Genomic DNA, 12,807 nt, shown 5'->3' on the forward strand with positions numbered 1-12,807 from the left:
GCAGGCTGGTTTATATTCATCATTAAGAAAAGTGATTAGTGTAACCTGCTTAAAAATAGCTGTGAACTTAAAACAACAGGACAAAAACATAGCTGATGACTAAAAATAATAATTTATGACTCTAGACATTGTGAAGACAGTGGCTTAATACAGTGACATACTACCTTTTTAGCCATATCAAAACAGTAGTCATGGCATGGGTAAATTTGACCCGCTGGCGCTTTTAGGTATACAGCGACCTCTGGTGGTTGAAGTGTTAACCATAGGCTACGTACTGGACTGTATCGCGATGTAGACAACATTCGAATTAAGTTTATTATGAATAAATGTTACATAAAGTATAATAAAATAAGCCGACAAGAAAACATTTTTATCCATCCCACAAGTCTTGTAAGTCCATGTATTTTATTAGTATTGGTAATATTTTTATATTCGTTGTTATGTATTTGATTTATTTTCCCTTCATTTCGATCTCTTAACGTTCAGGGCTGTATAATAATAATAATAATAATAATAGCCTAATATACACATATATTACATAAAAAGACACGATCAACGGACTGTGGGATGGATAAATATATTTGATCAATCTCTGATAATCCCAGGTTGCTATGGTCACGCGGGTTTGTTTATGCATGATTAAACTCATGGCCATGACATACAGTATTATCACGTTCCCACGACTTAATATCTCGTGGCCACGACAAAACTAAACCAAAAGACTTTTAATATTTTTTAAACTTCCAGTGCCAGTCATTTCTTAATTTATGCCAGGAGTTATGTAAATGAAAAACGAAGTCGAGATGGATATGAAGCTTGAGTCTTAGAACTTTTTAATGATGTATAGTTTGTGAAGTTAATTGCATTCTTTTACATTAAAACTAGCAGTAACTCTGAACTAATGTAAACAAAGAGCGCTGTGCACAGGTTAAAATATTTTAAACAAGCACTATTAATGCACATTTAGTTAACCAGATGAAACAATACACATTTTAATGCTATAAAAGTGTGCACACATTGAGAGAAATAAACAGCAGATGTTCATATTAACAACTTCTTTAACTTGAGCAAACGCTGCTAATACACATATACATTTGTTAATAATACGAAAGCATGCATGTTTTAAAGCTATAGTGAATAAAAGGAAACGATCCGCCCGCATGCCTCTGCTCAATGACGGTGCCTGGATCAGCTGTGATCTGCGTCTCGGGCCGATGACGTCACCTCCAGGGAGGCATGCCCAGGCCTGTTGGACACGCCCCCGTCCCCTGACTTCACCCCCATGTCAAAACAACGCCACAAAGTGAGACGCGCAGAAACGTGAAGCGCAAAGTGAAAACGGTATCGCAAACTCAAACTTGACTGAAACGCAAAATAAAAGCTGCATTGCAAATAAATTAGTAGATATGGCCATGGAAAATATGTATTGCAAAATCATTGCTTTTGCTCTGTTTTATTTATCTATTTTGCAATTCTTTATTTTTATTTGCAAAACTTATTTTCTTTTTGCAATACTTCATTTTCTTTTGCAATTCTTGCAAAATCGCAGGTTTTCCAGAAGCTGGTGTGACAGAGCTGGATGCAGGTAAGTAGACCACGCACACGCACACGCACACACACACAGAGGATCAAGGCGACTTGGCGCAACAGTAAGTAAATCAGCATAGGTTTGAGTCCTTTTCCACTTGAGAGATCACACAATGTGGCTGTGTGGACTGTATAGCTGTGTCTGAAACCGCTCCCTATCCACTATATAGTGCACTATATCGGGTGTCAGCCATTTTGTAGTGCTGTCCGAATTCTGAGTGAACGGCTTCATTCCCTACATTCGTTCACTACTTTTTACCCACAATGCATTCTGATTTCGAGTGTACAACCGATGTACACTCGCTGAAGCACTATTTCCCACAATCCAATGCGGAGAACCGACGAGCTGTTAGAGAGAGCGGGAGCGAGCGAGTTTGAATGAGAGATGCCGTTTAATTTGCAAAAATGATGAATTTGGTGGATTTTTAAAAATGTTCGTTGGTAGTGTATTCATTCTGATGTCAAATTAACGGTCGTCCGAGGGCGCTCTACGGCCATCTTATTTGAGTGCAAAAACGCTGCTCGGGAGAGTTTTAAGATACTACAAACAATAAATACATACAATTATTAATGAGTGCTAATGTGAGTTTATTTTTGTTGACAATATTTTAATAGTATTTAATGATTATGACCATATTACAGAACAAATGAATACCATCAATGAAACCACAAAGCTGATTACAATAGTGATTTTAAGTGTTATTGCTATTAATATTATTTTCTAAAATGAGGTACATGAAATATAAAAGTACATCGAAGATGTTTTTGCAACAGTCAAGTCTCACGCGCAGTGTACACGTCACCGTCCGAATCCGTTCACTTAATTTCGTTCACTCCTTTCTAATATAGTGCACTCAACTGCCTTACACTATATAGGGATTAGTGAATGAGTGAGCGAGTGACCGATTTCAGACACAGCTTATGTTCTTATAGTGCTGTGTGGGTGATTGGTGAATGACAATCAGGTGTGCGTGATTAGTATTCTGGTGATTGTGAGCGCTGATAGGTGGAAGAGCCTGGCGTGTCTGTGACATATACTGTCTGTATGAAAAAAACATTTATTCACTTGAGTAACAAAAAGTGAATCACTCAATCTCTGACCCTTTGCCGGAAATTTGACTGACAGCCAATCTGACAAATCATAACACCGAATCTACCATTTTTGTTGGACAAACAAACCAGACAGCAGAGTAGATTAAAGTCAGTGGGAAATGGTTGTACATCATAAATGTAAGGTAGAAGGCAAAGTGGATTGTTTTTAATTACCTGTTCACAAAAAAATATAGGCTATAATCTATATGTATATCTGGTTGTCCTTCAGTTTAAGAAAAATGAAAACGAAAGTCAAAGAGCAGAAGATAATTTAAAAAGTATGTATATTATACTGAATATTACATAAGTGTGATATAGGGTTCAACGGGGCTAAAGGCGCCTTTGATATTATTTTCATCTAAACCACTAGATGGCACAAAAACGTGGCGTAGCACTTTGCAAAACATTCGCTTTTCAAGATGCACGTGTATATCTGTCTGATCCTTGACGCGATCGCGCGCAGCAGCGCAAAGTTGATTTTGTGCTTAATTGATCTAATATATATATATATATTTTTAAATGTTGTAGATTTAAGTAGCAAATGAGAATCGCTAAAATGAATGCATATATTTTGAGACAAAGGTCTTTATGATTTTCAGTTATAATTAAAGCGACAGTTTTTAAATAACGAAAGAATATGTAAAAGTATGGTATTTGGGGTAAAAAGCGCCTCTGCTGTTGGGGCTAAAGGCGGACAGTAATTAACATGATAAATTAATAGATGTCTGACTTTTCCATTTGTTCACTTGACATGGTTAGATTCAGATGCTAAATATCATATATTATGTTATGAATATCATATATATTATGTATGTGTCCATATTAGAGATAATCACCGTGTTTAGAATCAAACCATCATATTTAAAAACATGATATTAATCATATCATATAATAAAATATAATTTGTTGTTACTACTGTAATTATATTTTCAATTATTATTGGATCTCCTTCAATATTTTCAGAATCTTTACGTATTAAAATGATTGTTTCTGTATTTTAATATATATATATATTTTTTATATTAACATTTTAATGACTGTTGGAGAGACTTTGACTGTCAGGATCTGATTTGCAATTGGATGAGCGAACCCCCTGGGTGCCGGTTAGAGCACAATATAATATAAAGGATGAGGAGACAGGTGACTGGGTTTCGATGATGTATTGATAGAATATTATCAATTTACAGGCAGTAGAGGCGTTAGTCTGGAATACAAGAAATACAATAAACAGTCATGAATAACAATAATTAAGCATATACACAATGATAAAAATCCATTGGTACATAAAGGCAGCCAAAGTACACTAAATCCTCATCTGTACCATTCCTCAGTGAACAATACAATCCAAGAAGGGAGGATAAAAGTATCACAGTATGCACTATAAGCAATCATCTAACATGATAAACGTCCCTCCATATATGGCTATAATCAGGACCCATCAGAATGCGATCGCTAGTTTGGTATAAACAGCTCAAAATAATCAATATCACGTCACCGCAGTATCATGGAAAACAAACTGTGATATCCATATCCATAAAGAAGAAATAATCACATCGCGAGCAGAATCATTAAACTAAATTAACAGAAACGATGGCTGCGGGCATGTCTATACAGGTGCGGGTGACGCAGTTATAAATAACTCAATACCGATCTCAAACACAAAAATAACGCGAACAGGCTTACTTGTAGGTCAATAACTAACACCTTGAGGTAACAGCTGCAGGAAATATCGCAACTGAACAAGTAGAAATGTCCTTTCAGCGATCGACTCGACAGATGTACACTTCAACAGGCAACAGCGGCTGAACTAACGAGACCGCTCATATGATGTCAGAATAAAAGCCCTCTCTTAAAGGAGCCTTTACAACAGCCGCCCCCAAAGATGAGAAGCATCTTTGTATTCAAGAAAGGCGACTCTATTCTGGAGGGTTCGGAACTCCAGGATCATCTGAAGGCAAGGTTGGTAGAACCACCAGACGGGCCACTGGTCTGGTATAGATATGATCCTTGATCTGCACATCTGCGGACCTAATGTGGCCATCGGGACTGAGATGGGTCTGAATGACTTTACCTACAGGCCACAAACCTCTGGGCAACTGAGGGTCGACAATCATGACATAGGTATGCTCTCGGAGGTCAGGAGGCGAGGCTTGCCATTTCTGCCTGGTCTGCAAGCTAGGAAGATAATCCCGGATGAATCGAGACCAGAATCGATCGGCTAGGATCTGGGAATGTTTCCATCTTCGGCGGCTTAACATCTCTGATTCTGGGTAAATTACTTGAGGCAAGGATCCATCAGGCCGCCCCATTAGGAGACTACTGGGGGTCACTGGGTCAGCATCCGCCACGTCGGAGGATACGTAACCCAAAGGTTTTGAGTTAAGGATAGCCTCGACTTCCAACAAGACCGTCATCAGGACCTCCTCAGGAACCGACTGGGAACCCAAAACGGTGTACAAGGCTGACTTGACAGATCTCACCTCCCTCTCCCAAACTCCACCAAAGTGAGGGGCTGATGGTGGATTGAAGCAGAAGCTGATCTTCTGGCGCGCAAGATGACGCTGCAGATCAGGAGCTAAGGTGGCATATGCTTCTCGCAACTCCCGCTCGCCTCCACGGAAATTGGTCCCTCGATCTGACCATAACTGTGCTGGGGTGCCTCTCTTAGCGATGAACCTCCGAAGGGCCATAAGAAAGGAATCCGTACTCAGGCTAGGGAGTAAGTCTAAGTGTACGGCTCTAGTGGTAAGACACTTAAACAGAACACCCCAACGCTTCTCTGTACGTCTACCAATCTTGATTAGGAAAGGACCGAAGCAATCCATCCCACATGAATGGAAGGCAGGCTTGTGAAGCTGAAGGCGGGCGGAGGGTAGATCAGACATCTGAGGCACTGAAGGTTGGCCTCTCCATCTGCGACATTCCAGACAGGTATGCTGAAACCGCCGAACAGCTTCACGGCCTCGCAGGACCCAATAATGCCTCCTTATCTCAGCAAACAGCCGTTCTGCTCCAGGGTGATGCAACTGGTTGTCGTAATGGTGGATTATCAGGCGAGTGACTGGATGCCTAGAGTCTAGGACTACAGGATGGACAACAGAATCTGCAAGGTCAGCCACTCTCCTCAAACAACCGCCCACTCTAATCAAGCCGTTAGAAGGATCCATCTCGGGTGCCAAGGCAACTAGACGGCTACTAGGTTTCACTGTCTTCCCGGATTCCAACAGGTGGTAATCTTCCGGGAAGGATTCCAGTTGGATGCATTTAAGGACATGAACTTCGGCTCGTTGATAATCTGTGGCTTCAAGAACAGTGCTAGGATCTGAGTCACCTCGTAGGTCTCGGGCAGTGACATCCAGCAGGTCTATCCAGGTAGGGTAACTCCATTTATCAGGGTGGCCAGAGGTGTTTGGTGAGGTAACAACTCCACAGAAGGTCGACTTGCGCAACTCTGCTAGCTCTTCACCAGCCTCAGAAGTACGAAGGACCGGCCATTCTTGAAGGTCAAGGAGAAGGAAAGGGGGTCCTCGGGACCACCGGTTCGGGGAAGCGAGGTAGGACAGAGATCTCCCCTTGGTGAGGTCATCGGCAGGGTTATCTGCAGAACCAACATAACGCCACGAGCACTGATCGGTAAGCTCTTGAATCTCAGCTATCCTATTGCCAACGAAGACTCTGTAGCGACAGGACTCTGACTTTAACCACTGAAGGACCGTCGTAGAATCTGTCCACAGCACAGTAGACTGAATCGTCAAGGTCAACTCATTTGCCAGCAACTTCGCAAGCTGGGCTGCGACTAAGCTCCCACAGAGCTCCAATCGAGGAATAGAGTGTACTCTCTTAGGGGTAACTCGGGACCGAGCAATGAGGAAGGAGAGGTAGGTCTGACCAGCTGGATCGACAGTACGCAGATAAGCTACGGCTCCGTAGGCTTGCTCAGAGGCATCTGAGAAGATGTGGACCTCGTGAGTAACTCCATCAATCCCTACTGCAGGAGGAACATAACGCCGAGGAAAAAAGACACTAGGAAGGCCGCGAAGTTCCTCTTCCCACTGTATCCAGGAATGGAGAAGGTCCGGAGGTAGGTTGGGATCATCCCACTCTCTCTGTTTGTTCCAAAGGTGCTTCACGATCACCTTCGCACGGGTTGTGTAAGGAAGGAGCAGTCCCAGAGGGTCATACTGACTAGCAAGGACCCTATAAATATTCCGCAAGGTTGGGGTCTCATAGATCACGGGTCTGTGCTTATAGGACAAGGTATCAGACTGCCAATTCCAACTCAAACCTAATGTGGACTCAGGAACATCGGCCTTCTCCTGCGTCAGCCACAACTCCACACTAGTCGCTCTAGCCTCAGGAGGTAGGTGGCTTAATACAGTTGGATCGTTACAGGCCCAATGCCGGATCTCAAATCCAGCCCCAGAAAGGACAGTGCGCAGGCGATCTATCAGACTCCGGGCTGCATCAGCAGTAGGTAGGCTCTGGAGGCAATTATCTACGTAGAAACATCTTTCTACAGAGTAACGAATCTCCTCATCTGTTAAGGAGTGCTGACGAGTGTGGCGCTGGAGTGCGTAGATAGCACAGCAAGGGCTGGAGGTGGTGCCGAAGGGTAGGACCAACCACTCGAAGGTCCGAGGAGCCTCATTCATCTGCAGATCTTGCCATAGGAAGCGGAGCAGAGGACGATCTTCAGGTAGGAGGCGAACCTGGTGGAACATCGCCTTAATATCTCCGCTCACAGCTACAGGATGCTCCCGAAAACGAAGGAGGACACCTAACAACGAAGGTCCGAGGGTTGGTCCGGGCAAAAGGTACTGGTTAAGGCTCTGACCTCGGTGCTGATGGGAACAATTGAAGACGAGACGAGACTTCCCATTGTGGCTAACAATGTGGTGCGGAATGTACCAACACTCAGGGGTATCAGGAACAGGATCAGGCACTACACAGACCGCTCCAATTTCAAGGAGTTTACGCATCTCTGCTCGGTAGGTCTCGGCCTTCTCAGGATCCTTCAACAGACGCCGTTCCACACTGCGGAGATTAGACAAGACTGAATCTCTCGTAGCATTTAACAAAGGCATGTCTTTATGACGAAGAAGGGGAGTGGCAAGGCGACGAACACCCTCAATCTCAAGGGTAAGGGTCTTGCGGTCAAGTAGCTGAAGGGCTTCCTGGTCTTGCTTGGAACGGGTAACTTCTTTACACTCCCGGTGAGGAACTGTATCCAACTGCCACAATCTCTGTACGTGGTGTAGGAGCTCATCCTGGACAGGAACCAAAGAGGTAAGCATGCACTGGCGAGGGGTGGAAGGACCACCTACGGAAGGAACAGGACCCTGAAGTGTCCATCCTAGGCGGGTACGAACTGCAACTGGAGCTCCTGGGCCGCCCCATCGAACTGGCTCAGTAGGGGTGATAAGGTGGGGCTGGTCAGAACCGATAAGGAGCAAGGGCTGGACCTCAGTAAGGGTACGAATAGGAAGGCCCCTCAAGTGTCTGTACTTCCGCCGCAACTGATCCACCGGATAGGACTGGCGCGACAGGTTAAGGCGATCAGCAGTAAAGGCGTGACTGATCTGATAACTGATCTGCGGTCGGTAGACGGGAGAAATCTGGAAGGATATGGAACAACCACGAATGACCTGAACATCGTCTCTGACCGTCCGTAATGGAAGGTCTTCAGGAACACCCTGAATCCCCAGGGCTTCAACGGCAGTGGAAAGCAGGATCGTTCTCTCAGACCCATCATCCAAGAGGGCGAAAGTCTCCAGGGTACGATTCTCATAACTCAGGTGCACTGGAACCACTTTAAGCATCACACGGCCGCTAACCGAAGGCTTATCCAAGAAGAACCTGTCTGAGGAGGAGCTTGTGAAGCAACTCTTCTCCACAGTAGCAGAATCCTCAGTAGAGGAAGGACTGACATTCACGCCGTGAAGGGAACGAAGATGTAGGCCACGGCAAAGACTGCAGGGCTTCTTCAGATCACATTGGGCAGCGTGGTGGCATCTGGCACAGCGCCAACAGCGATTGTTTTTACGGATCCAGGTCTTAACTTGATCAGGCGTAAGCTGGGCGAAGGAAGCACACTGACTCAGGTAATGCTCAGACGCACCGCAGAATGGACAATAGCGCTTCATTCTAACAGGCTTCGCTGGCTGCATGGAACCTCTACGAGGCATGGAAGACTCAACTGGGGAAGGTGACAAGCATGTGGTTGAGGCTGAGGATGCTCCAACTCCATGCAGGATAGCAACGGATCTCTTGCCAGAATGTGAGCTCTTAGTGGTCAACTCTGCATCATAACTATGGCACCAGGTCTCATAACGAAGCCAATTAGAAAGGTCAACAAGGTTAGGTGTAGAACCAGGTTGACGAAACATGTGGCGACGAAACTCCGCTCTCTGCTCTGGGGGAAGTTTGCTTAAAAGGCGTGCGACATGGGAACCACAACTCAACTCGAGCTCCCCATCACGCCCTAAGGTTCTCAACAAGCCAACTAGGGACTGGACTTGGAGAGCGAATCTCTGGAAGGCTGGGATGTCATCTCGTCTAACGTCAGGACTGTCCAAGACACTAGCTATCCTCCTCAAGGCTAACTGATGTGGCTGGCCATACTTGTCACAAAGTGCTGACATGGTATCGGTAAAGGGGGTAGGGGAATTCAAGTTAGCATCAGCTATCATCTTAGCTTCCTCGAGCTTAAGGTGGTCTACTAGGATCTGGTACTTAAACAGCTCCGTGCCATCTGGGGGAAGCAGGTTTTCCAGGGCTATGCGAAGGCGAGCAAACTCACTAGGATCTGGATGCGAAAACTTAGGGATGGTAGGCGGGGGGCCACGATACACAGACTCAGAGGAAGGGACTACAGGGCGCACCCTAGGCTCTGACTGAGGGAGAAAGGCTGAGACCCTAGGAGAGGGAGGTGCTGCCTGGTGGTGGGCAGGCACTGGCATGACACTAGGAGTGAGCATCTCTCGAAGGTCTTGAGGAGTAGAAGGTGGAGGGAAATCACCAGCATCAGGAACACTAGGCTGAGGAGGGCATGAGCGAGTGGTAGGGAGCACTACGGGATTCTGCTGAGACCCTGAGACCACAGGCCGATAGGAAGTAGCTGCATCAGACAACTCGAGGGCTCCGAACTGTCTGGCCAAGGCTTCGTTAGGCTCAGGCCAAGGTGGCGGAGGTAGATCAGGGAAAGGATCACAATCGACCACAGGAGTGGATACACAGGGCTTCACTGGAGAACTGGACAACCGCAATGCTGAAGGCTGCCCCGGCAACAGAGGTTGACCTCTAGCTTGGCTAAGGTCTGCTCGAAGGGACTGCGCTGCTTGTACCAACTCTCGAACTTCTGCACGAACTGCTCTCAACTCTCTCAGATCGGCTTCGAAGGCTGCACGCTCGTGACGTAGGTGCTGTAGCTCACTGAGATGAGCAGAAGCAATTGAATCAGCCGCTGAAGGTGGGGAAGGGACCAGCTGAGGGCACACAGCAGGCTGGGTAGGCTGATAACTGGATGACAAGATCTGCGAGCCATCAGGGTGGAGACGGTCACCACCAGGGAAGGCAACAGACGGCTGAAAGGACAGGGACCAGGCTGGGACAGGCGTCTCCACAGTGCGGGACACACCAGGCTCTGAGACAGGTCTTCCTCGGGAATACTGCACCTCATACTGTTCTAGGTAGGCTGGAGGATGCGTGAAGCGTTTAGGGCGTGCTCCGCCAACAATCTCCTCGTCAGAGTCCATCATTTCAGAAAGGAACACTCATCCGGCTCGAAGGACCACAATGTTGGAGAGACTTTGACTGTCAGGATCTGATTTGCAATTGGATGAGCGAACCCCCTGGGTGCCGGTTAGAGCACAATATAATATAAAGGATGAGGAGACAGGTGACTGGGTTTCGATGATGTATTGATAGAATATTATCAATTTACAGGCAGTAGAGGCGTTAGTCTGGAATACAAGAAATACAATAAACAGTCATGAATAACAATAATTAAGCATATACACAATGATAAAAATCCATTGGTACATAAAGGCAGCCAAAGTACACTAAATCCTCATCTGTACCATTCCTCAGTGAACAATACAATCCAAGAAGGGAGGATAAAAGTATCACAGTATGCACTATAAGCAATCATCTAACATGATAAACGTCCCTCCATATATGGCTATAATCAGGACCCATCAGAATGCGATCGCTAGTTTGGTATAAACAGCTCAAAATAATCAATATCACGTCACCGCAGTATCATGGAAAACAAACTGTGATATCCATATCCATAAAGAAGAAATAATCACATCGCGAGCAGAATCATTAAACTAAATTAACAGAAACGATGGCTGCGGGCATGTCTATACAGGTGCGGGTGACGCAGTTATAAATAACTCAATACCGATCTCAAACACAAAAATAACGCGAACAGGCTTACTTGTAGGTCAATAACTAACACCTTGAGGTAACAGCTGCAGGAAATATCGCAACAGAACAAGTAGAAATGTCCTTTCAGCGATCGACTCGACAGATGTACACTTCAACAGGCAACAGCGGCTGAACTAACGAGACCGCTCATATGATGTCAGAATAAAAGCCCTCTCTTAAAGGAGCCTTTACAACAATGACAGTAGGCCTATATTTATAAATTTTTTTTTTTTTTTTTTTTTCAAATTAAGCAGAAAACAGTACAAACTTTGCTAAACTGATTGTTTTGGACAAATATTAACTTAGACATTATTAAACAAAACATTATTTTAGCTGAAGTATTTGTATCAATACCGTGTGCCTTTTACCCCATGCTGGTGGGCCTTTTACCCCGTGTGTGGGGTAAAAGGCCCCCCTTGCCACCTCATATATTTTATAAGATTTTTAACTTGAATGATTTATTTTCAGACAAAATCTGTTGCTCCATTAATGTTCAATGCAACGTACACATTTTTTCTGCAATTATACATTTTAGGCGCAGGTAATAGCAATTTTTTTTCTTAAGGTGGGCCTTTAGCCCCGTTGTACCCTAAAAACAACACTGTAAAAAAAAAAAAAAAAAGTTGAGCCAACTTAAAAATTTTTTTTACAGTGTAGCTCACCACAACATTACATTTAACATGTTCAAGTGCAATTATGCTCATTTCTAAATAATTGCGAAGATTTCAATGATAGACTGATTACACTGATTGAACTTGAAATGTGGCTCTTTTTCACTTCAGAAATCTACAAATACACTCCTACTAGCCATCTAAGCAACATCTGTATTAGCATTCAAACTGTTTCCAGTTCAGAATAATGTCTGCAGCTCGTGGAGGTCTCCAAGTCAGAAGTGGCCATTCATCTCAATATCAGATCAAGTTGTAATTTATGATTACAGGAGGTTATACAGTGCTCTGCATGCATACATTCATATCCAGCTCAAAAAGCCTGGTCATAAATAATCTTTCAACTCAGTTGGAAAAGGGATAAATAATGCTACCATACAGGCATATGCAGGCTGTTTCTGCACAGACTCTTGAGTGTTTATATATTTGTTGTATCATGAGATGTGAAAGGTGAATTTAACCCTAAAACTAAACCTAACCCATAACCTGTTTGAAAACAATCATCATTTCCTTGTCTGTCAGCTTGTCCTTGTGTTAGTGCTAGCAGCACATAAATTGCAGACTTCCCTTTTAGTATACTTGGGTGTCAACTTGTGTTTGTATACTTGTATACCTTGTTGTCATTTGACATTTATCTTTCATTTACTGCTGTGAAGAGGCACCTCACACAGCTGTGCACGACTGTGAAAAAAGGTCGTCTGTCAAACTGATCTTCTGTCCTGCGAGTTATCTTCAACAAGACATCAGTCTTCACACAAACTTCATGAAACAAATACATGAATGACTTATAAGCCTGTTTATCCAGGGCTTTGTTTTACATGGACACACAAATGCACACAGATGCTTTTCTAAACACTCCTGATGTAATTTTATTTCACGGTAACGATATATCACAATAGTTATTTCTGATTATTTCAAAATGTTTGATACCATACAAATTGCATAATTCTTGCCACCAGTGTCAACATGAAAAAAAACAAAAAACCTAATACTAGCCTAAAAAAAAACAAGCTCACTAAAGACAGTTAGT

The 12,807-nt window shown here is 44.0% G+C and overlaps 1 protein-coding gene across 2 annotated transcripts; it reads right to left on the bottom strand.

Annotated features, from left to right (window-relative positions):
• Positions 1-3,724: 3,724 nt before the first annotated feature.
• On the bottom strand, positions 3,725-11,311 carry LOC131523773 (uncharacterized). 2 transcript variants are annotated; one of them, XR_009266847.1, is made up of 2 exons: positions 4,363-11,311; positions 3,725-3,883 (listed from the first exon to the last, which is right to left on the bottom strand). XR_009266847.1 is itself a non-coding variant. In XM_058750421.1 (2 exons), the coding sequence occupies exon 2, from the start codon at positions 10,434-10,436 to the stop codon at positions 4,596-4,598; it is 5,841 nt and encodes a 1,946-aa protein (XP_058606404.1). In that variant the 5' UTR covers positions 10,437-10,640; positions 11,120-11,311; the 3' UTR covers positions 3,725-4,595. The 2 variants fall into 2 exon arrangements, 1 of the variants encoding a protein (XP_058606404.1); XM_058750421.1 differs by having other exon boundaries at positions 3,725-10,640; positions 11,120-11,311.
• Positions 11,312-12,807: the final 1,496 nt, after the last annotated feature.

This window comes from Onychostoma macrolepis, chromosome 17, assembly GCF_012432095.1.
Source record: "Onychostoma macrolepis isolate SWU-2019 chromosome 17, ASM1243209v1, whole genome shotgun sequence".
Taxonomy (NCBI): Eukaryota; Metazoa; Chordata; class Actinopteri; order Cypriniformes; family Cyprinidae; genus Onychostoma; species Onychostoma macrolepis.

Excerpts from the sequence above, each read along its gene's own strand:
- LOC131523773 (XM_058750421.1), bottom strand. The coding sequence starts at position 10,436 with ATGATGGACTCTGACGAGGAGATTGTTGGCGGAGCACGCCCTAAACGC.